At 38.2% G+C, this 23,643-nt stretch overlaps 1 protein-coding gene and 1 non-coding gene across 2 annotated transcripts; one reads left to right on the plus strand and one right to left on the minus strand.

The window, feature by feature from the left end:
* Positions 1–7,190: 7,190 nt before the first annotated feature.
* On the plus strand, positions 7,191–16,646 carry LOC108682129 (breast cancer type 1 susceptibility protein homolog). The gene is made up of 8 exons (XM_018171245.2): positions 7,191–7,476; positions 7,708–7,887; positions 8,225–10,448; positions 11,967–12,137; positions 12,651–12,774; positions 14,231–14,371; positions 14,601–14,751; positions 15,670–16,646. The coding sequence occupies exons 1-8, from the start codon at positions 7,329–7,331 to the stop codon at positions 15,843–15,845; spliced, it is 3,315 nt and encodes a 1,104-aa protein (XP_018026734.1). The 5' UTR covers positions 7,191–7,328; the 3' UTR covers positions 15,846–16,646.
* A 3,765-nt stretch (positions 16,647–20,411) lies between these two features.
* On the minus strand, positions 20,412–20,483 carry Trnap-agg. The gene has a single exon. It is a non-coding gene; the product is annotated as a tRNA-Pro (tRNA).
* Positions 20,484–23,643: the final 3,160 nt, after the last annotated feature.

A 23,643-nucleotide genomic window follows, 5' to 3' on the forward strand; every position in this document is an offset into this window, starting at 1 on the left:
TGCATGAATTTGAGGCTTTCTCCACTGTACCTTACATAGGTGCTATACTCACAAATACTGCAATAACCTTGCCAGTCTATGGTGACTTGAATGTACTCCTCCCCAATATCGTTAGTGATTTAGAAGTAGGTACTATATACCATGCCACTCCCAACAAGTATCAAAAACTTCCATTTTATTATTCGATCAAGCATTAACCCTTTAATGGGAAAGTTTCCATATATGATCACCTGAAATCGCCTCAGAAAAAGCCCCACCATGGCTTCCTGTTCATTTTTTAAGCTTCCTTATCATTCCCTCAATCAACACTAATTATCTGACTATCATTCCATCTATAGCCCCACCACCTGCACTGTCCACAAATTAAAATATGAGCATTTAAATGAAGGTTTTGCCTCGGACATTGGAATTGATGCTCTTTCCACATTTTTTAAAATGGTGGAAATATCAATATATATTTAATTATTTCATGTAACTTGATTAAATTTAATTATATTGAATCGTTATTTTACTAATTTTTTATTTGCATAAACTAAATTTTGATTATTTTGTGTACTGACCACTTTTAATGAAATCTTCAAGTGCCATTTAAACCTTCAATGGACACAATTTTTAAAAAATATGTCCAAATAAATATTTCTTATAATTTCTGGATATTCCAATGCTTGCTCGCTAAAGGGTTAAAAGAAAATTAGTTAGTGACTTTTTTCTCAAAAGACTTGATACGTCAACCCTGCACTTGGGTTTCATATAATTTTTAGCTTCTTGTTGTTTTTATATTTAATATGTTCCAGCAGGTTTTCCAAAAGTGGCAAATTATGTGGCATTGATGGTACTCTTCTCACTGTCCTCAGACCTGCATTAAGATTACAGTCTAGAAATTACAAAAATAAAGTAATCATGTACTGCAACCTTATAATAATAAAATGAGCATGTGAAATTCATCACATCAATTCAATCATTACTCTCTCGTTGCCACCATGTCTTCTCATATTGTAATCTTGCTGTTCATTGTTCTTCCCGAGGTGAAGTACTTTACACTTGTCAGCTCATTTAAACGCAGCTGCCACATATCAGCCCAGTTAACTAAACTGTCAAGATCATCTTGCAACTACACTTTGACGCATCCTTCACTGTATTACAAATTTTTGTCATTGGCATAAATGGAGCACACGCTTGACACTACTTCTGGCAGATTGTTTATAGAAGCAACCAGGGTTGGTGATTTTTTTATATATTTTTTTTTAAATAAATAATCGATGATTATTGATTTTTTTTATTTTTTCATGATTTTTTGATTTATTTTATGTTTTTTTATTTTTTCAACTTTTTTGTCTTTTTGAAAGGTTATCTTTTATGTTGCAATTAGCCTACTAACAATAACAGTATATGGATCATAATGGATGGCTAAAAAGGGCACTTATTGCTTTCAATAATGGCCAACAGGCCAAGGTGGTGTTATCACTTAGGGATTTTTGGGTAAACAATTATTGATAAGTCTATTCATTAGCTTTGTAAAGTTTGTATGGAGCAAGCTAATGAGCTAAATATTGACCATTTAACTGGCTTCAATATACAAAAACACTTCAGGAATGCAGATCTTCTAAACATTGAAGAGTCACACAACAGATAGGTAGCTGATAGCACAGTGCACAGCACTATCAATAGATCTACTAGTTTTATGTCCTATAAATCTACCAGACTCTACCCTCTATACACACTGACTAGCAGTGACTGAGTGACAGACTGCACTGTTCCCATTTAACTCAGACCAATAAAGCAATACTAAACATAAACTGAACAATAAAATCAAACAAACCTCAAACGACTTGAAACAAGACTTGAGTTATGAGAAAAGTTAACACTGTTTGAAATAAACGTGTGCACAATTCAAACATTTTATTTCCATTCACTGCATTTAATTATTTTATATATAGTCTTGTAATTGTAATTGTTTTATTTCTAGTTTTAAATTCACATATTTGAAGATTGAAATTAAGTAATTTAATTAGAATACCAGTACTCGTATTAGGGTGGAAAATCTTTCTAATTGCCTAAAAGGTCAATACAATCTCAACCTCTCAATATACAGGGTAGGGGCAGAACCAATTGAGCAGTTTTAAGGTATAATAAAAGAGCAATGGAGGTACATAAAGAAGGTTTATTTTCCTAGAGGTTAGCATAACATACCATTTAGAATACCGTGAAATGGGGTAACTTAGACCGGCGGGGTAACTTAGACCACTTTTTGTTTTTTTTTACAAAAACCCCCACAACTCAAAAACTATTTGACGTAGAAAAATTTTGTCAATGGGCATTAAAGGCCTAATAACACAATAGAAAGATTCAAAAAGTTTGCATATCTAATAGGTTAAAAAATTAAAAATGTGACCCACGAAAAAAAGCTATTTTTTGAAGCCTGTCAGAGTACCCCCTCCAGTTTTTTTATTTTTTGTTTAAATAGCTCCAGGTTTTGATGCCTTGTAGTTGAACTCTTCTAGTTACATATGCAAATGACAAATTTTAGAAGTGTCATAGTTTGCAAATGGGGGGCGCTGCCCCCAAATGGGGTAACTTAGACCACCTAATGTCAGCCCTGATGGGGTAACATAGACCGGCTTGGAAGTTAATATAAAATTACCATATATAACATATTTTATGTTTGACAGCCTATTTATGTTTTTTCTTTATGTTTCAGACTCTACAGAGTCTTATATATGGTAATTTTAACTTAATTTCCAAGCCAGTCAATATTACCCCATCAGGGCTGCCATTAGGTAGTCACATTTCCCTCATTATGGGGTGGCACCCCCCATTTGCAAACTATGACACTTTCCTCAAGTTTGTCATTTGCATATGTAACTAGAAGAGTTCTACTACAATGCACCAAAACCTGGAGTTATTTGGAGTTATTTTACCAAAAAAAATAATTGATTTTACCACCCGGTCTAAGTTACCCCAAGAGCTGGGGTAACAAAGACCATCACTTTTTTTGAAATTACATAAAGACTATGAGAGGCAGGAGCCAGCAATTTATGGTGAGTGAAGCTAGAGTATAGACCTGTATTTTGCATGTTTCAATTCAAGTTTAATTTAGCTAGTGAGAAAATGGCATCATTTATAAGAAAAAAAGTGGTCTAAGTTACCCCATTTTACGGTACTTATGTTTTGAAAACAATATCTGGAGGATGGCGGCTGTTAGCTGAGACACACTGTTGGAGTCATTCTCAGAGGAGGGAATAACCATGACAGTGAATTCCGATCGCTATGCTACAATATTGCAAAATTTCTTGCAGCACAGGATGGAAAACATTGTTGAAAATGAAGCATTGGGTGACATGTGGTTCCAGCAGGATGGGATACAGCTCACACAGCCCGAATGTCACTCAATGTTTTGAAACGCATGTTTCCTGGAAGTCTGGTGTCTCTGATGGGTGATTTACAGTGGCCTGCGAGGTCACCTGATTTGAGCATTTGCGATTTCTTTCTTTAGGGACATCTAAAAGAAAAAGTTCACAAGTTGCCCTCACACCCTACCACAGCTAAGGGAATGGATTATTGCAGCAGAGGTTATGTCCATACCGCGCCATATGTGTGAACGTGCTGTAGGAAACTTCTGAGAATGACTCCAACAGTGTGATGCAGCTAACAGACATCATCTACCTGATACTGTCTTCAAAACATAAAGATTTAAAATAGTATGTTATGCTAATCTCGTGGAAAATAAACTTTCTTCTTTATGTACCTCCATTATTCTTTTATTTTGCCTCAAATATGCTCAATTGGTTCTACCCCACCCTGTATAAGCTAGCTAACACATTTAAATTGCATATTGTAATCAATATATAACAAATAGTCAAATAGTTGAAGCCTATTTGTAGCCTTATAAGAATTTGCTAAGCTGCTAGCTATGTACAATGTATTGCAACACTTGATGCCTCTGTACCAAAAACATTCAATTAATTGGAACCTAATTCACACTAAAGGCAACAGGTTTATAAACCAATTTGTCATTCATAGTACATTTATTAAAATATTAAACCATGAATAACAATACCTCAAAATAAATTAATGATTGCCACTCAATATATTTAAATATATAAAAAAAAATTTTTTGATTTTTTATAAAAAAAATCAAATGATATCACATGATTTATTCAATGCCAACCCTGCTCAGTACTCACTGCAGTAAGTGACAGAGAGCACATTTTCTCTTATCAACAAAAATGTGAAGTCATGGATGGACGGACAGACGGACATGGCAAGCACAATAGTGCATTATTTTCATAAATGAGAAAATACACTGAAAACAATCAAGCTGAGATGACAAAACTGCTTGATGCATCCACTTTCTAAGAGGCTGAATTAAAAAACCAAAATAGATGAGGGAGGGGTATATGAGACTGATGAAGCTGGCACTACTGCCACTAAAATGAAGTCAAATAAACATTAGACTAGTCTGAGGCCAAAAAGTCTAGCAGGCCTAAATGCTGTGGCATTGACATAGGTATAAAGACCAGGCTGGAATTCTAGGATAGTGGGCAGATGCATGTCCATCTCCAGACTGATTGGTTGTGATGTCATCCTCTCCAGACTCTTATAGCTTGTGTCTAATATGTTTTGTTAACTGGTTAATTTAATACCACTCTGGAATTCTAGCCAGGGAAAGACTGTCCACAATCAACGGGATAGCTTTAGCAGAACAGTCAAGCCTCCCATTGTCATGGTGGAGGACAGTAAGATTGGATCTCTTTTTCCCCATTGGGGAAAAGTCTGTGTAAATGAGGCTGGAAGTGATATTGTATGCTTGAGAGGGGGCAAATATTGTCGAAATAGAAGTAAAACAAAAATCTGAAAGCTCAAATGACTGTTTACTCATTATTCAGAGTGGTGGCATTGGCCCAAGAGAAATTATGGTGGATAAAACTGTTAAAGAAATCATAAGCACAACCAGGCAGTCATGTGATAAAAAACTGGTAGTGTAGAGGTGGATATTCTGAGGCTTTGGCATGTACGAGCCACTGAGAAAAAAAGTAAATTAAAAAGAGTTCTAGAGGTTAATAAAAATGAAAGTTGAATATATAACTTATAAGAGAAAATGGGTAACGAATAACTTATATTTACACAGACTGCATGAAGAAACGTATGTAGGTATAGAATAGGTGGAGTGCTCCTGAACAATGAGGGAGCAGTGTTTGGACAAAAGGCAAGATGATAGGTGCATATAAGTTGTATGCATGGTCGCTTTTCTAGTGTGGTCCCACATAGAGTGACTCTCTGTGGGAGTGAATGTGATTAGCCCTAATAAAATAAATTTATGTGAGTAGGTTGAAAGAATGTGAGAGGGTTATGATTGGATAATATGCAGATGTACCTATGCAAGGAGCTATAGGAATAGCATATAGATGTGGTGGCTGTTACAGGAACGCATCTGAAAGGTGGTGGATGCTTGAGAAATGGGAAATATGAGTTGATATACAAGGGAAGAAGTGAGCAACAAATTGAAAGTGGGGGAGTTGGCATTATTGTCTGTAGTGAGGCATGTTTTGAGATGAAAGAAATGAATGTTGGTGAGAGTGATATATGAGCAATGACTTATTTGAAGTGAAGATGGAGTATGCAACAACTATGAATGAAAGGATGTAATTGATGATTGTTTGTTACATGACTGTGGAGGAAGTACGGTCTGAGTTTATGAACAAAGAAAAATATGCTTGTATTAAGGAAGTGCTTGATGAATACAGCCATGAGATGATAGTTGTTACGGGGGATATGAATGGACATGTGGGTATACTAGGAGAGCCTGTGAACAAGAATATAGGGAGCCTCTGAATCAATTCGTGTTTGAAAAGGACCTTGAAAACCTAAATATAACAATTGCTGAGGAAAAAGTGACCTGGAGCAAGTAAGAAAACTGCTCAGCAATTGATTATATATTAGTGAATGAGAATGCAAGAACAAAAGTGATGTGCATGTAGGTGGATGAAGCTGGTTTGTTTGATATCATAAGTGATCATAATATGCTTGTTACCAAGTTTAAAATGCATGATACGCATGTGAGAGAGCCTGACAAAAATGTATGTGACAAGTGAAAGTTGTGGACTGGGATAATTTTAGTGTGAAACGTACTGATTCAGAATGGGAAGTGACAAAAATGTGAATGGTGTGAAGGAATAACTTGAGAAATGTATGAATGAGGCTACCAGGGTCACATGTACAAGGACCAATAGGAATGTATGTAAAAACCAAAGAAGGAAAAAAATGTTGGAAAAATAATGTGAAAGTGCAAGAGCAGAGCAAATGAGATGCAATCAAATTTGAAGGCAACTGCAGAAAAAGACGAGAGTGGAGACTGTGGACTGGAGTATTAGGAAGTATGGCTGAAGTATAAAGAATAACAGATAAGAACAAAAATTATTATCATTAGAAACCACATTGAGGAGTATGAGCGAAATATGATGACCAAATTTATTATAAGTGGACAGAAAGGTGGATGCAAGTGGTATGCCTTCCTAAGAAGTGACAATAGGGTAAAAGATCTGAGAGTGGATGGGCTGAATGTAGAAGCAGCTAAGAGAACAAGATTGGCCAAAGCTGTGAAAGAATTGTGGGAAGATTTAGGCAAGGTGAATGAGGAATTTGTGCCAAGTAAAAATGTCATCTCACTAGAACACAGTGACCTGAGTGGTATTGATGGGTAAATTACCAATGGGGAAGTGAAATGGATGATGAGCGACTGAAGAATAATGAAGGATGTGTACCTGATGCAAGAAGTGAAAGCTGGTTAACCTTTTTGCAGAAGGGAGGCCACAAGAGGGAGGAGCTTAAAAACTACAGGCCAATTGCTCTTGCTGACATCTGTAGCAACATTTTCTATGCAGTTTTGAATGAGCGAATGCAAATATGTATGGAGTGTGAAAGAGTAGGTACTTGGTGTGGAGCAGAATGGTTTCAGGTGTGACAGAAGAGCAGAAGACAACATAATACCGTATACTATGTGTGAATGAATTGATTGAAAGAATAAAGAGAGATGGAAGGAGAGTCAACTTGACCTGCATATATGTGTAGAAAAAGCATATGATTGAGTTGAATTGGTTTGAGTGAAAAGTCTGTGAGGATAGTTAACAGTAAGTATGTAGACACTCAAACAAATTATCGGCTTGGAGATGTGTGTAAAATCTAATTAATTATTTTTCTTTTAATTTCCTGCTCCTGCCTTCTTCTATTTAGCCTTTAGCTTCCTTCGGCTGTCAAGGGTTATATGAACCACTTAGCTAACTGCAGTATTTAATTAAATTCCGAATCATTTAAAAAATAAATAAAATAAAATGGAGGATGAAGAGCAGGATCTACTACTCAATCGCATAGAGCAGGACATTATTAATTCTTGTCCAAGGTGCTCACATGTCAAGGACATAGTTAAGAAACATGTCAAGGACATAGTTAAGAAATTCAAAAGAGACCGCAGATGTTATAGTGAGTATCAAATTGTTGCTGATTATACCTACAATTGTGTTGTTTGTGTAGACTTCTCTGATAAAGCTCTTATTTTTGAAATATTTATTTAGAGATATATTAGTACCACTATATTCAGAAGTTGAAGAAGGTGCTGTTGACCAAGTCTTTGAATAAAGACCTTTCTCATTGAGAAGCAATTTAGATTTTTTGCAGGTTTTCATCTTGTAAATTGGATGTATTTAATTTTAGAGCTGAAAGACAAGCTGGACAAGAAGGAGTGGCATGGCAACCGCAACAGAGGCACTGTTGCTGAGCACGGTGAAGTGGCACTGCCGCACCTGGGAGGCGGGGCGAGCTTTAGGGGCATGAAGCGTGGCCGTGGCAAGCGCACTTCTGCTCTCTTGGCCGTCAGGAATGTTTCTGCCCCTGGTGAGTGGGGTCTAATTATCCAAACTGGTCCTTTGAGTCAAATAATCATTGATTAATTCCAGAATTTGCAATTTTTCCTTTTTAATTCTTTTCAATCTGTTGTGTTTATGCAATTTAGTGCAAGTTCAGCAATTGATCTGATACTTTCATGTCTCAAGTTATTTTCTGTGTTAAACTGCTAATGGCTTCACTAATATGAAATGTGGTCAAATACCAGCCTGATCCAAGACTTCAATTTTCTTGCAACAATTGGTTTCTGATAAATTGATTCCAAAAGAATGCAAGTTTTGTATTATTTTGGGTTGGCAAGATCTAGAAATGTCTTTCTAATTTTCAGATTTGACTTCTCTTGAAGATCACTCCAGTGTGAGCAGTTATGACGTGCATAAACCTCCACTTTTGAAAGAAGCAGTTCCCGCCGCTGTTGAATTAAATATGCCCATATCAGAAAACTCGGGCACTTCTAATATCTTCCAGTCTCCTAGTTCTGCCCGTGTACAGACCACAACACGCAGAGGTAGAGGTCGAGGCAGAGGAGGAAGCAAAGCAAGAGGGAATCGGTCTAATTTAGGCTCCAGTTCAATGATAGCTGCTGCTGCTATGCACAGTTCTGAAGAGCTCGTCTCCGTGAACCAGGTTAAACCAGCGCAACCTGTTGCATTGCCCAACAATGGTAATGGCGATTCCATGAGCCACTGTGAGGAAATCAATCAAGTGGAATCAATGAAACCAAAAGAAAAAGTTTCCCTGCGGTTGAACAAAATCAGTGGTGTGGATTCCAATGGAATATCGGAATCACAAGCTAAAAAGGATAACTTGGCAGGAGCTGCAGTGAAGGTCGTGGCCTCGACTGGTGACCCTGTGCTTGGTTCAGTTCAAGAAAGGACATCGAAATTAAACCTAAACAGATCTCTCCCACTGTCCTGCAGTTCTACAGATGTTAGCGATACTGTAGCGGTATCACTGACTTCGAACTTCGATTACTTGGAAAATATTCCTGGCTGTGTAGGGGAAGACGAGTTGGTGCCCTCCATACCTATTTCAAATGTAGATAACTTTCCTACAGCTGAGTTTGTAGAAAGTACACCAATAGACTCATGTCATGGCCAAGATTTTCATCATGATTTAAATTTAAGTATAATCAATGATGCTTTTCTAGAGACTATGGGTCCAGGTATTGAACTAGAAACCATTGATGAAATTGAAGCAGCAATGAATACTCAACCTTCCACCATTCCTGCATTCCGCATGACAGAGAAGAGTTTTGAGAGAAATTCTTCTGATGTCAGAAATTTGGTTTGTACCAATGCAAGAGATGTCCCGGATCTACCTTCTGAGGAATCCGAGATCATTAAAGATGATGGATGCAAAAAACGTGCACTTGTTGGTAAATTTGAGCCTTGTAAAACATCTAAACGGTCAAAGACCAGTGACCCACCAAATGCAAGCAAGAGTCGCACTCATGATGGACCCTCCGCGACTGTTATGTTAAGTGCTTGTGAGAATGAAAGAGCAAAATGCTTGAAACCTTCTAGTGCGACTATAAACATAGCATCGTCAGCTGACAGCAACGTGGATGAGAACTCTGCAGATGTCTCTTCACCACCAAGCAGTCCTGTCGATCCAGGCTCTGCTGAAATTGATGGTCAAGCTCCGAGATTTGATATTCAGCATCAGGAGCAATTATCTGGAGGGTCTCAATTGATTGAAAAGCTGAAGAATTTAGAAATTGAAAGTTTTGTGGAGAATAAAAAAATGAAGGCAAAACAGACTCTAAATGAAGACAGTAAACTCGATGGGGCAGGGTTAGGTGAAAACGATCATCTTGTATTTCTGCATCCTGACGGCAAGAAGACGGTCATTAATTTTGTTCCTCAAATACAGTCTGATGGAAAAGCTAAATATCAAATCCCTGACGAAGCCTCGGACAACGTAATGGAAAATTCTAATCGTGAGGCTATGTCAAATGGGGAGAAGATCATTGCAGACGTACAGCCGTCCCCTGTTGGTCAAGCTTTTAGGGCAGTGCCGGTGAAACTGAAGAATTCTTGTAAAGAATCAAAACAAGGCGTGGTCACGGCGAGACAGGCATCACATTCAACAAATGATAGCTTTGAATGTCCTATCTCTAAATCTGCCAAGGCTGTTGCAAAAGTGGGTATGAATAAAATTAAAGATTTTGCTCGTGATTGCAACGGAGACTGCAACCAGAATAATGGAAATGTTACGAAAAATTCAATCCCTTGCATAAGTGTGGAAGGCGGTAAAGTTACTGATCAAATAAATTCGCCTGTTACTGCGTCAGTTCTTGAAATAAATGAAAAAACTCATAAAGACATTTCGATGGATTCCACTTCTTCCATAAGGATTCCATTGTATTACATCAAGTACTTACAAGGCGTGAATCTCCAGCCTATTGTGCGTCTTGTAGACATAGCGCATACCAAGCCTTCAAAGGAAACTGCGCAGTCAAGAGGATCGATTTCGTCTCCTCAGCATCAAGGGAACAACAGCCTTCACTGCCATTCTCAGCCACGCAAAGACAAAAATTTGCGACTGAAGTAAGTTGATTTCAAGATATTGGATGGGCATTCAAATTCTGTAACTGTAGATGACTTTGTTGCAAATGTATATATATATATATATATATATATATATATATAAGCATAGTAGTTGTGTACTCGGATAAAGGGGTTGGAGAAATAAGGGAAACACGTAACATTTTTATATCGTAATTTTCAAACTTGTTATAAACAATGAAAACTTGGATTATTTGCATATTTTATGGATGCTACTAATTGATATTTTATCCTTGCATAGATATTTTTCGTAAATTTTTGTGTCTATGACCTAACCTATAAATGGCAAACCTCTCCGACTTTCGAAGAGGCCAAATTGCTGGTGCCCGTATGGCAGGTGTTGGTGTGCGACAGAGACGATTATTTGATGTTTCTAAAGGTACTGTCTCAAAAGTAATGACTGCTTGTGAAAGAGAAGGGAAAACGTCTTCAGAAAAGCACAGGTCTGATAAAGACCGTTGGTGAATAAATCTAATTGTGAGGGACAATCGAAAGACCTAGATTACTGCAGACCTAATTGAACACCTACAAAACCCAATTTCCAAATAGACTGTCCACCGAGAGCTGCTTAGATCTTGATTCTATGAGAGTTGCAATTAGAAAACCTTTGGTTTTAAATACAAATGCTTCAAATCGTTTATAGCGGTGTAAAAACATCCAGAATGGGGCTCTCATCAATGAAAAATGTGATTTTCTCTGACAATTAATCATTGTTTACCTTATTTCCAACCTCTGGCCGAGTTCAACGTTTGGAGAGGATTAGAAAAGGGCTGATAAAGGGTTAAACTAGGGTCCAACTGAAAGAGGGCAGAAGATGGTTTAATTGAAAAACAGGTTAAAATTCCTTTGAAAATCTTCACAATTTCACGAATCAATGCCTCGAAGAATCGAGGCTGTAATTGCCGCAAAAAGTTGGCCTTACACCAAACTAAAATATATTTTGTGGACTTTACTTTGCAAGTCCCATAGTTATTTTTAAAGAAAATGCGATCGTCCCTTGATTACCGTATCTTGAAACATTACTAAACTGCTTTCCACTATTTTTTGTTCCATATCGTGTTACCATGCGATTTCAATCCCAATTCACAGTCCAAGTCTGTTGGTCTGAATGCAGGAAAAAGTTATTTCTGTTTTTTTTTTCATGCACGTCAATTTCCATGTCTAGAAATCTCTTATTCTTTTTATTCGAATTATTATTTTGGCTTCAACTATCCCTACACACGGTTGTACTTTTTCATGAGAAAAATTCCATGGGACATCATGACTACATTCAGATCTGAGAAAAAAAGTTGCTTAAAGAAATAACAGTAGCAGGTTAAATCGGTCAGCTTTCTACGCTTCGTACTAAACTGAATAATTAGCGTTTAGCCCCTTTGTTGCGAGTATTTTTGAATAGCAGACGACAAGAAGTTTAGCCATCTCATTTTCTGAGATAAATATCTAACCTGTTACCCATTACTTGGTGATACAACATTGGTAAACATTGTGTTGCTCTCACAGAGAGCGGAGGCGCCTGACGCTGGTGTGCACGGGGCTGACGGCGGACGAGACGCGCACGGTCTGCTCGCTCCTCAAGAACTTGTGCTGCTCGAGTGCCGGTGGTGACAGTAGCAAACCCAGGGGCGAGATTCTCAAGACCTGGGTCCCTGGTGTCACTCACGTTATTGTCAAGTGCGTGGATAGGACAAAAATTCTTTATTTCCACGCACTTTTCACGCAAAAATTCTTTATTTGCATTTTTTATGAATAATCGATGATGAAATTTTGCACGTCCCAGGAACAGTTTAATTCATCTGATGGAACCCTCTGCGATTACGAGTTGAAGATAGATTTCATAAAACAAGCTAATCCTTCTTTACATTCCTGGTTAATTGTTCTTTCTAGTTAGCTCATTTCTTAATTTTCAGTTACACTGATTATGCTGGTATATTGAAATATTTGATCTTTTTAGAGCGGTAGTTTTCTCTGCGTCTTCCTGATACGCATATTGTAGTTGGTTAAAGCCTCTTACGGCTTTAATATTATTTTAATATTTTTAACTTGTCTCATTCGTTTCGGACTTAAATATTGCTAACATTATCTGTATAAGGAATGTGAATGCCTACTGAGTCTATATTACCTCGACTTTAGAGTTCGCTGTTAATACCGATATTGGTCTGTAACTAAAATGTTTCGATGATGCAGATGTGGGGCGGACAAAACGACAGAGCGTACATTGGAGTACCTGTACGGCGTGGCCTCCGGCTGCTGGGTGCTCAGCTACCAGTGGGCGTTGAGATCCCTGCAAAAGGGGCGCCTGTTGCCTGAGGTGACCATCAGCATCTCCTCCTCTTACACTTATTACTTCTTCATTAGTCCCTCAATTCTCCAAGTATTTGATTCGGTTTCTATTTCTTCAATTTCTGCTGTAAGGATCCCTTCTTTATGAAGCAACCTTAAGCATGTCTTTCTCTTGAGCGCCCCATACACTTGCTGTTACGTGTCCGGCTGGTCGATTCTAACTCGTGACCCCAATTCGGTGATTCTTCACCTTACCCTTCTCGTGCCTAGCCCGACCGTACAGGTGTAGATTTGAATGGCCAAACAATGAGATGCTACAATTTACAGCTTACCTTTTTTTTTTTTGGTCTGCCAAAAATATTTAACGTCGGTGAGCCATGTTCTTTGGTTTAGCTATAAACAAGAAACTGCTTGATTTTCAGATTAGGCGCCATACACTGGCGGATCTGATAGGTTTATAGTAGAACCGAGATTAACTCGCGGGTCAGACTACAGTGTAAGGGGGCCCTTAACAATGATGGATCAATATTCAACATATAAACACTGTTAAATAATGCCAAGAAGTATTTTGTTAAAAGGTAATAATTATTCATGATAATGAATGAAATGGCATCAACAACAACTGTGCTTTTCTTTTGAACGATAACTGAGCTTAGCTGAAATCCGGTGTAGAATTGACTAACATTCAATCTTCACTCATGATGATATTTCTAATGTTTGATTACTATTTGTTCTAACATAATTTGTATCACATATACCGGTATATGTTTACAAGGAATGTCGTCTCTGATCTCTTAATCCTCTATATAAGGTTGTTATTAATATCCATATTAATTATTGGCAGAAATATTTCTTGTTTCACGATTTTTATCCAAAAATGGCCGATTTACATGCAGTTTTTCTAATGTAGCGATGAATGAAATTTGTTCATGATCGTCACATTTTGAATATATCTCATCATTAAATCCATTTCTCAATCAATTCAGATTGAATAACTTGAATTTTTGTATGATTATACACGAGTTTTCATTGGTCGACTTCATGTACCTTGATCACGAATTCAATGTGTTTTAAAACGAGTTTTGATACTGACGGTGTTGACCTTTGACCGAAAAAACATATTTCGTTAACTTGTTTCATTGATGCAGGTTTCATTGAAGACCAGAGAGTATTTCTTATTGACAATTTTCTTATTGTTTTTCTCTATTCGGCGAATTAGGCTCTTGATGGGAAGTGAAAATCCAAATATCAGGTTTCCAAGGGACATTTTATTATAATTTTACGACGTTTTGAATGCAACTTCATTGATTATCAAGTATAGGAAGAGTTTCGCAACAACTGAATTTGAAATTTTGAAATTACATTAGTACATTGTTTCATTGATTGATTGTGGCTGTGGGTTATGACAATTATTCGGGGCTTGAGATAGTCAGAACGTTATGACTTTACTCCCTGATTTGTAATACTCATGGAATTATTGACAGAAACCCTTCGAGGCCCTGGATTCGACCGGCTGGGCGGGACCAGCGCGCGGTCGGCTGCTGTGGCAGGAGAGGCGCCTACTTCAGGGCTGCGTCCTTTGCTTCCTGGAGCCCTTGGGGAACTGGTCTCTGCAGCAGTTCGTGGTGGGCTATTCCCAAGTATATTTTAGTTTACTGCTACCTAGAAGTGAATAAAATGTTGAATTTTACAGTATGATACCTTTATTTGTAATTATTAATGTGATAAATATTGTAAAAATCTCTGAACATGTTCAGCTACAACTTGAGAACATTATTTTAAGCACGTCATTAGAAGAGTGTAGTAGAATATTGCGAATTAACAGCGTTACTATTTCTCATGTTGGAACCTTAGGATCTGGTGCAGTTGTGCGGAGGGCAGGTGACTAAGGATGGAGCTCACCTCAAGACGTTCCCACCACCTGCAGCAGGTGCCCATCACCAGCTGCGTCTGATCGTCATCAACACTTTTGGAAGGAAGAAAGACAACATCCTTCGGGCTAAGAGTGAGGCGCAAGGAAGAATTCTGTTGATATTTGCGCATAGCAGATATAAAATTTTTGCTACGGCTTAGGAAGAGGGGAAAGAACAACTGGTGCACTGGGTGGTCAGATAGAGTAGAGGCATGTCCTCTGAAGATGCCTTTTTTCACCCCTTTTTATAGCTCGAGTGGTGGAACTGCATGGTTTCCTATTCTTATTAGGGCTGTTCTATGGTGTCAGGTAGCGTTAATTTTTTTGCGAAGGACGGGTAGAGGTTGAGTTGTATTTTTTTCTATGCAAGCCCACGACGATGATTTTATTAATTTATTTTTTATGCAAAATCGCATGATTTTGTTACTAATGCACGACGATGCTTTTGGTGTGTCGGAAATCTCGTTGGTCGGTGAGAGTTTGGTTTAACACTCTTCCTAAACCGCGTTGTTTTACAAGTGTGTTGTGGGGTGTTCGTATTATATGGTTTTTCGTTTTTGTCTAGAGTTATTTCGTCTTTTGGGAAATAGACAGCGAAGATGAAGTGATGGAATATGTACATCAAATTTTGGTTAAGTGTTGGAGGGTTGCGATGCCGGTGGGGCCTATTGTATCTTGTTGGAATAGTTTCAGTGTCCGATCAAGTTCTCTAGTGGTCATGGATGGGAAGTCCACTGGATGGAGGCGGTCGAAATTGACGTTTTTGTATGAACGTATGAGCTGCGTGTTGCTGTTGACATGTGTTTCTGTGCGTGTGTTTCAATTCTGGAGCCATAAGTACCCCCATGCGTTGAATCCATTATCAAGTTCTTTTAATATCGGATCAAAGATATTTAATCGTTCAGTTGGTAGCCTCGGGTTGATTTCTTTTGTTCACATGGTTCACAAGGGGGTTTAGTTGGTACAAAGGCGCAGGAACTATAAAGTGAAATAAGGAGTTCTTCATTTCAGGTCTGAGCAATAGTTACGGGTTTTCGGTGGTCGACTCTGCATGGCTGGTCGCAAGCGTGGCGATGTACTCGCTGGTTGCTCTCTCTCCGTACCTCCTCTCACCACCCGACGCGCCTCTCCTGAAGGCCTCTGGTATCTCTATGCAGCTGCAGCAGGACACCCAAGATTTCGTGTAGCTCAAGAGCTGCTCTACGTGTGCATGCACACCTGCTTGCGGTCTCGGGTGTCTCCACGAAGCTGCAGCAGGACACCCAAGATTCCGTGTAGCTCTTCAGCTGCTCTGCATGTACACGCAATGATCCTAGAGGCTTCGTTTGCCTCCACGCATCTGCTAAAGGACAATGGACTTGGTGTAGCGCGTCGGCGCTCATGCTCAGCCGTGTACTGCTTCTTGTATACTTCGTGCTCGTTGAATATATGCGTGCCGTATTATGCGTGACATTTCGCGTTCTAGTCACAATGGAATTTAAATCTTCAGTTTTTGAAGGCTTAATTGTGTTCAGTTATCCATTTTATGTTGCAGCACTCTTAGGAGGTTCAGTTTCCGCGCTCGTACGCGTTACACGAGTGTAGCATGAAACGCGTTTTGCTTCATGATACATTTGTTTCTTTCAATTCAGCGGATGTAGTTGTTGTCATTCACCTTTCGTTAAAGAATTAAGAATTAGGAAGACGCCAAGCGTCTCCCCGCAGTTACTGAAGGATTCCTATTATGTCGTGTGCACGTACGAAAGAATACACGTGTCACAAGCGTGACTGTTTAATTATAGGCACAGAATTTTGTGATCTTCCTTTTATTTTACAGTCAACTGCCTTTTTTTTATTCTATACTATCATATTTTACGTTGTTTGATTTTATAGTCCGGACAACCGTGTTTTAATGATGTAGTAGCCTCGTTTCCTCTAACTCAGCGGACATAGTTTGTTGATTTTATTGGAGGTTGATCACTATTAATAAAAATTGTTTCTAGTTTGTTCTCAGTTTTTGCTCTTTGAACCTTTTCTTAAAACCTTATGAAGCAGCCTCTTGTATTCCAGTGCCATCATCGAACTTTGCTACAAGTGCACCGCAGTATCGAAAGTTTCTCCTTACGTAAGGGGCTTCACGTCTTTCATTCATTTAGTTGGCAGGTCGGTACGCTGTAATGGCCCATGTACCTCCTTATCGGTCTGCATTGGTTCTACTGTACCTGCATTCGGTGTGATTATTAAGCGGTCTGACAAACGTTTAGTGGTTTTATGAGAGACAATAAGGACCTCTGCCAGAATACACGTAAATCATTAGGGAAAAGTTAGAATGATAAATACTAGGGCAACACATGAATTTGAGCTATTCAAGACGTAATACAAAAGCTCGAATGCTCCCATAGTAAGCTCAAACCTCGTCCATGATCTTCAAATGGTAGAAACGTTTATATAAGAAGGCATCATCGAATTAGGCAGAGAAGTACGTGGATGTTCTAGGTACGTTTCCTAAAAGATGAGAAGACATCGTCCAAATACCCGGATATAAGCACGTGAAATTTATAGATCGTACACTTTGCTACTGCCATTCAAATGACGTTGAAACGACGTTCAATTTTCGAGCCGCGGGTCCCCTTGAGGGTGATGATTAAGTTGAGATTTTTCATAATTGAAACCCTCCGTCTTTCTGGCGATGTTATCTTTCGACCGATGAGAAATAGCTCGATAGCTGAAGCGCTAGCAAACCATTGTACTACAACTACTTAATTTCCGAATAAATAAATATTGCTAATAAATAACAATACTAAAAAACAAATTAATCAATGAATAAATTAATCACCAACAATCAACGTTATATCAACGTCGTGCAGATGCTATATGCATGAACGATAGGAACTGCGTAAAAGTTTGTTATCGCAAAGTTATCCACGTAGATGTTATCTGACCTCATTGTTCCTGTAAGGAAGAGATTACGAATGATTCGTCCTAGGTTCAGATCCACTTATTTACACAGGCCTGAAAGTTAATGGATATACCTTAATGTTTACGTACTTGCATGAGTATTTTTTTATATCTACGCGTTTCTAAGAAAGACATCCGCACTTTAACTTAATAAGGAGAGAAAATAAGTTGAAGCGAACTCGTCGTTGAGCTTCCATGCAATCATGGCAAGCTTCAGCTCCTGCCGCCCTGCGAGGCTTCCGTCCGATGCTGTTTTTTATGATTGCTTGTCATGTCAAAAAAAGTTAGAAAGTTGTCTCGAACTGCACGTCATGTAGGAATAGCATAGAAAGTTGTCTCGGACTGCATGTTAGGTATGAATAGCATTGCAGACACTGCTGGTAATCAGAGACAAGCAAGATGACTGTCAAGCGAGTTCTTGAGACGGAAGCATCGCGACGTGGATGATCTGGTATCCTTGATACGCCGTCGAGCATCGAATTATTCTGCAGCCTCAACCATGGCCTCACCTGCCTGGCTCAACCCGCGCTGGTTGGGTGGCAGGGTTTTAGTCCAAATACGGTAGGCTTTTTACAACTGTTTTATTTCTTTATTTTACTTTCAATATGGCAGGTCTAGTGCCAATTTTTCCCTTTTTCTACAATGAAGCAATGACCGTAGTAAGATAACCCGCTACATATAATTTTGAACCCCTTGTCGATGCATATATTAACCCTTTTACACTTTATTTATTGGTGAATGTTTTTACACCCATTAAATTTATTTAATTTGCACGCGGTATTGAGTAGCTTGACACGTATTGTTCCGCTGAAGAATGCAAGCCGCTTGAGATAGGTAGTTTTTCTTTTATTTTTGGAAGGTCTGTAAATACCCAAAATAATATAATGCTATGAGATTTGCTACATCTAATTTTTCGGTGGAGAATATTTTATTCTCCTGAATTGTACTCAGCAGATGTGATTTTCCATTGACGTTTTGAGTCCAAGCATTTGGCGACTGAATTTAATCAGTTAGACATTTCACCGCTGCAGCAAGGAAAAAATCACTGGCTGAACCGGAAATTATTTCGAGTGAAAAAGTAATTCACAGCTCCACGTTTTGGATTACCGAATTTGCTTTGCACAATGCCCACGTTTTGGTCAGTGTGAGACAGCATAGGCTGCCTGCGCACGACGACTGCGCAGTGACTACAAGACGGTACTTCGTCGTCTACAATACGTTTGATCTAATCTTGGCAGGACCTCTTCAATTGGTTTGTTCTAACACTGAATTAAATGCTATGAAGTTGTAAACACGGCAGGCAAACTACGGACTTTCAGGCTGTCAGACGGCGACGCAACCTAATTTGCTCTCTCGTAAGCGATGTCATAGCGACTCTTTTCGAATGCTCGGCGTCTTCCATCCGAAATTTGATATTGCATTCCATTGGTTGGGGTGCGTGAGAGAAATTGAATGGACGTGGTCCTTGGAGGCTGCCTCAAACCAGAAATTTGGTCTATGTGCGGCCCGTGTGGAAGGTCTGTTTTTCCCCATAGTGTTCATGCAAACAAAAACCAATAAATTGGAATAGGTTGGTTATGCTAAAGGCCCGTGGATGCTGATGATGTCTCCGATAAGTTCCGAGGAGCGATGAACATGTGTGTATACTATTGCTCGTCTTGGTATATTTTCCCTGATTTGTTTTGCGAAATACCTAATTCGTATCATGTTTCTATGTGTTTTTTCATTTGAATGGAATCGCTTATGTTCTGTCACTAGTAAATTATTGGTGAAAACTTCAAGGAATAAAATAAGTCTCTCAGTTAGTTCCGATAAACAAATTTATTCCTGTAGATATGATGAACTGAAACTCGTTTTCTAATCTAACCGTTTTCGTGCAAGCCTCGCCGTTGAATTTCGGTTTCGAAAAACATTACGTATTATTATTTCAGAAGAACTAAATACTGAGCTGTCACGTCAACTTGTTAAATATTTTAAGTTAATTAATGGTCGTTTAGGGTGCCTTGTTTAATTAACAATAATATTTGAACACTCACGCTACGACACCATTATTGTTCTGTATTGTGAATACTTCGCTGCCGGCTAACAAAAGAGATTAACGATCCCAAACTGAAAAAAATTCGACTCATTGTCTGAGAATAACAGCAGTCTCTATTCACTATCAACGTAAGTTGAGAACTTAACCTCACCCCAGGATTATTTTTATCGTGATGAATATGAACAAGAATGCTCTGGAAATGAATAATTTATCATAGATGCGTCAATAGCTAGCTTATCATGAATCTTGAGACACATTGTTGCTCGGCAAGTAAGGCTTTTTATCGAGTTAATTTCTGCACCGAACTGAGGTGAAGGATTAAGGCCATGTTCAATCTCTTCAATACTCCAGTCACATACCAAATTTTAGGTCCGCATGCAATCTGACTATTTTTTCGAGTCATATTACTGGACAGGCATTCTTCGTGATTATTTATAGTCACGAATATAAGATAAAATTTTACGGTAACTTCCCAGACGTTCGTCGCTTGCGCATGATGTACAAATAAACGATAGATGGATTTCATTATGACTTTACTGAATAAGAAGAATTTCTTTTTTCTCTCTCTCTCTCTGCAAAACCTGTGTTAAACATGCGAAGCCTCAACTATGTGTAAAGTTTCCTTGTGCTGTTCGGAGTAGATTTAAAATGCATTTGTAATGCATCCTGATTTTAGCTTCCCCCAAAGGTTAGTTTGAATTCATTCAAGAATGCCTCTACCTCCAGCCGGACTCGGGTCATTCAAAATTGAAAAAACTTTCCGTTATAAAATTGTACTGGGCTTGACCGGGATTTGAACCCGGGACCTCTCGCACCCTAAGCGAGAATCATACCCCTAGACCATCAAGCCACAACAGCATGTGCGTTACCTAATATTATAAATTTGGAGAATACTGGACTATTCAAGGTATAAATCCAGTGATTGATAGGCAGGAATTGTAATGTAGAAATAAAACCGTCGTCTGTTGAGGCAAAATAGTTTATATTATTACTAGTGAAAACCCTACAACAAATGCTTATTATTGTGCTATGGTATCAACGAATCATGCACGCCGAAGCACAGCTGACTGGCGCCGTGTGGATCCCGACGTTCTCACAATCGTTATCAATACTTAGCAAATGCGTGGCCATTCCGTGTTGTGATTAGTGTGGAGGAGTATATATCTCCTGTGAAATAGTGCGAGTAGTATTTATCTGTGATTGTATTTATTTCATTCACTAAATATTAAACTCGTCGAATATCACTCAATAATGAAATAAAAGCTTGCATGTGGTAGATGCCAATATGTAAATGAGAAAGATATGAGGTTTTTAAAGGGCAGCTACTCATGGAAATTATGCGTACTAGAAAGCTACCATCTTTTATTTTCGTGTTTTAATGTTGTTCGTGTATTTATCAATTGATAATTAACCGAACGTAATGTTGTATCGATTTTGTAACGTACCTAAAGGAATAAGTTTTAAAAATTGTTAATTTGATTAAGGGTGTATTTCCCTTCCGAAGTAAACTTCTTCCGAAGGATGCTAAACCTTTTTGATTTTGTAATGCTAATCTGATACGACTGCAGCTGCTAGTTTACAACCGAATAGTTTCAAAATATCAATGAAATTAGCATGAAGCATTAATATCGTCGTGGATTCTCGCAATATTATGCAAATTGTTGCCCTTACTTTGGCTGTGACAGAAGACGACCGCCCACGCAGGCCAGCTATCGCACTATCCTGAGATCTGCTCCATACATCACTGTTGTGCATCGCTTCTTCTCTCTGCCCCTTCTCTCACTATTTTGCTATACATCTCCGTAAATATCGTTGTTTTACTGTGACTTAAGATATTGTTCTTCGTTTTTTTTCCACGGAAATGCATAATATTTTTTATCCCTGTCTTCTTCTACCTAGGCATTTTTCTCATCAAGGATTCTTAAACTGATATTTTGTACAGTGAAATAATTATTTTCATTATTATTCTTCCAATTAAATCTTGATTAGCAAGTAACAAATTTCTAGCGTTTGAAATGTCAGAAATTTTCAAATTTAATATTACGAATTTGAGCGTTAAACATCGCTGAAAATGTTAACCGTTGCTCATCGGCACGCATCGCGTTTTGTTTAAAAACCTATGATGAATACTGGGAAGGTTATCCTAAAAATCACCATGTGCGCTCTAAAAGTCTAGATAGAATCTTTTTACATTTTAAGACTTGAATTCCAGATGTGAACATGATTACATTCTATGTAAAACAGTGCAGTAACCCGCGCCAAGCCGTGTTACCGTGAGAACGTCACGCCGCCATAGCAGACGACCACCCGCGCGTGTTTGCCGCGCTTTAATTGTGAGCATCCCATGCCAATGACAAGCGCCGGAATGCTATCTAAATAATCGCGTGCAACTCCCCATATTCAAGAAGATGCGTTGCGGTTGCCGAAATAAATTAGTTAAAATAAACAAAAATATGACCATGGAGTAAGACCTGCGCCGAAAAATCCCCCTAAATAACAAAAATTATCTTGAATATGGCCATTCATCAAAATTTGAGACGTTGTCACTATTTTCTAATGTCGCATTGTATTTAAACGAGAGTATGCATATGTAAATTTCACCTATAATTACGATTGCGAATGTCGTCCGAGCAAGCAAGTGGACGGGTCCTGTGTTTTTATAAAAAAATATATTTTTTCTTATATGACGGGCTCATGCCTGTATTCGTCACTAGTATACAGTGTATAAGTGTCGTATACCTATCTATTTATGAATCAGATGATTTAATGAACACTTAACAGTGTGTTCAATAACTAAATCCTCATTGAATTATTAATCTTATAAAAATTAAATTTGTACTAGTAAACGCTCAACTTATGAAGCGCAAGCTTCGAACTAGAGTTGCAGCACGTGAGAGAACATTACTGAAACTTACATTGCTTGACGACCAACTCCCCGCCATACTTGAGCGGCTGTGAGCCTGCGAGCTCCATAGTTTCTGAGCCTTCGTTCACATCAGGACTGGAATTATTTTGGCGACAAACACTTTTAATTAATAATTATTAATATTTGTCATTTAAGCACGTAATAATAATTTTTAACGATGAAAATGCTTTCTAATGAACACGTTTGGAATAATGGACTTTTTAGCGATCTTTCTTACATCCCGACATGCTTTCATCTCGTTTTCTTACATCTTGATAAGCTCTTTCTTACATCCCGACATGCTTTCATCTCGTTTTCTTACATCTTGATAAGCGTTTTCTTATATCCTGACATGCTTTCATTTTGTTTTCTTACATCTTGATATGAGTTTTCTTACATCTTGACATGCGTTTTCTTACATCTTGACATGCGTTTTCTTACATCTTGGTATGCGTTTTCTTACATCCTGACATGCTTTCATCTTGTTTTTTTACGTCTTGATATGCGTTTTCTTACATCTTGACATGAGTTTTCTTACATCCTGGCATGCTTTCATCTTGTTTTCTTACATTTTGACATGCATTTTCTTACACCTTGGGATGCGTTTTCTTACATCCTGACATGCTTTCATCTTGTTTTCTTACATCTTGACATGTTTTTTCCTACATGTTTTCATACGTTTTCTTACATGTTGATATGCGTCTTTTTGCCGGCATTCAACGCCGAATTTGTTGCTTGTGCCAAGACATGGCTGTCGAATACGTAGCTCGTCTTCTAATTTCATGCTAAAAACTAATGAATCGCTCTTTCGCAACTTTACGTTTCAAAACATAAAGTTATCTAGGAACTGAAAAGTTAGTGAAATGAATCACATTACGAAAGTCATTTTCGTTACATAAGTTATTTGAGGACGTCTTAATATAATCGATATCAAGCAAATCGCAGTCATCAATTCTCAGTTGAAATCAAATGACCAGGGTAAATGTCTGCACTCACTCAAAGAGTTGAGATGTGAAATAGTCGTCTGTAATTATTTCCACTATAATATTCTGCCATTATATTAGCATAGTTCATTAAATAAGTAATATATATCATGAATATGCTT

This window comes from Hyalella azteca, unplaced genomic scaffold (genome assembly GCF_000764305.2).
Source record: "Hyalella azteca isolate HAZT.00-mixed unplaced genomic scaffold, Hazt_2.0.2 contig13234, whole genome shotgun sequence".
Classification (NCBI taxonomy): domain Eukaryota; kingdom Metazoa; phylum Arthropoda; class Malacostraca; order Amphipoda; family Hyalellidae; genus Hyalella; species Hyalella azteca.

Coding starts and splice junctions, on each gene's coding strand:
- LOC108682129 (XM_018171245.2), top strand. CDS start 7,329: ATGGAGGATGAAGAGCAGGATCTACTACTCAATCGCATAGAGCAGGAC. Junction 7,477..7,707: donor AAGAGACCGCAGATGTTATA/GTGAGTATCAAA, acceptor ATTTAATTTTAG/AGCTGAAAGACAAGCTGGAC. Junction 12,775..14,230: donor AGGGGCGCCTGTTGCCTGAG/GTGACCATCAGC, acceptor AATTATTGACAG/AAACCCTTCGAGGCCCTGGA.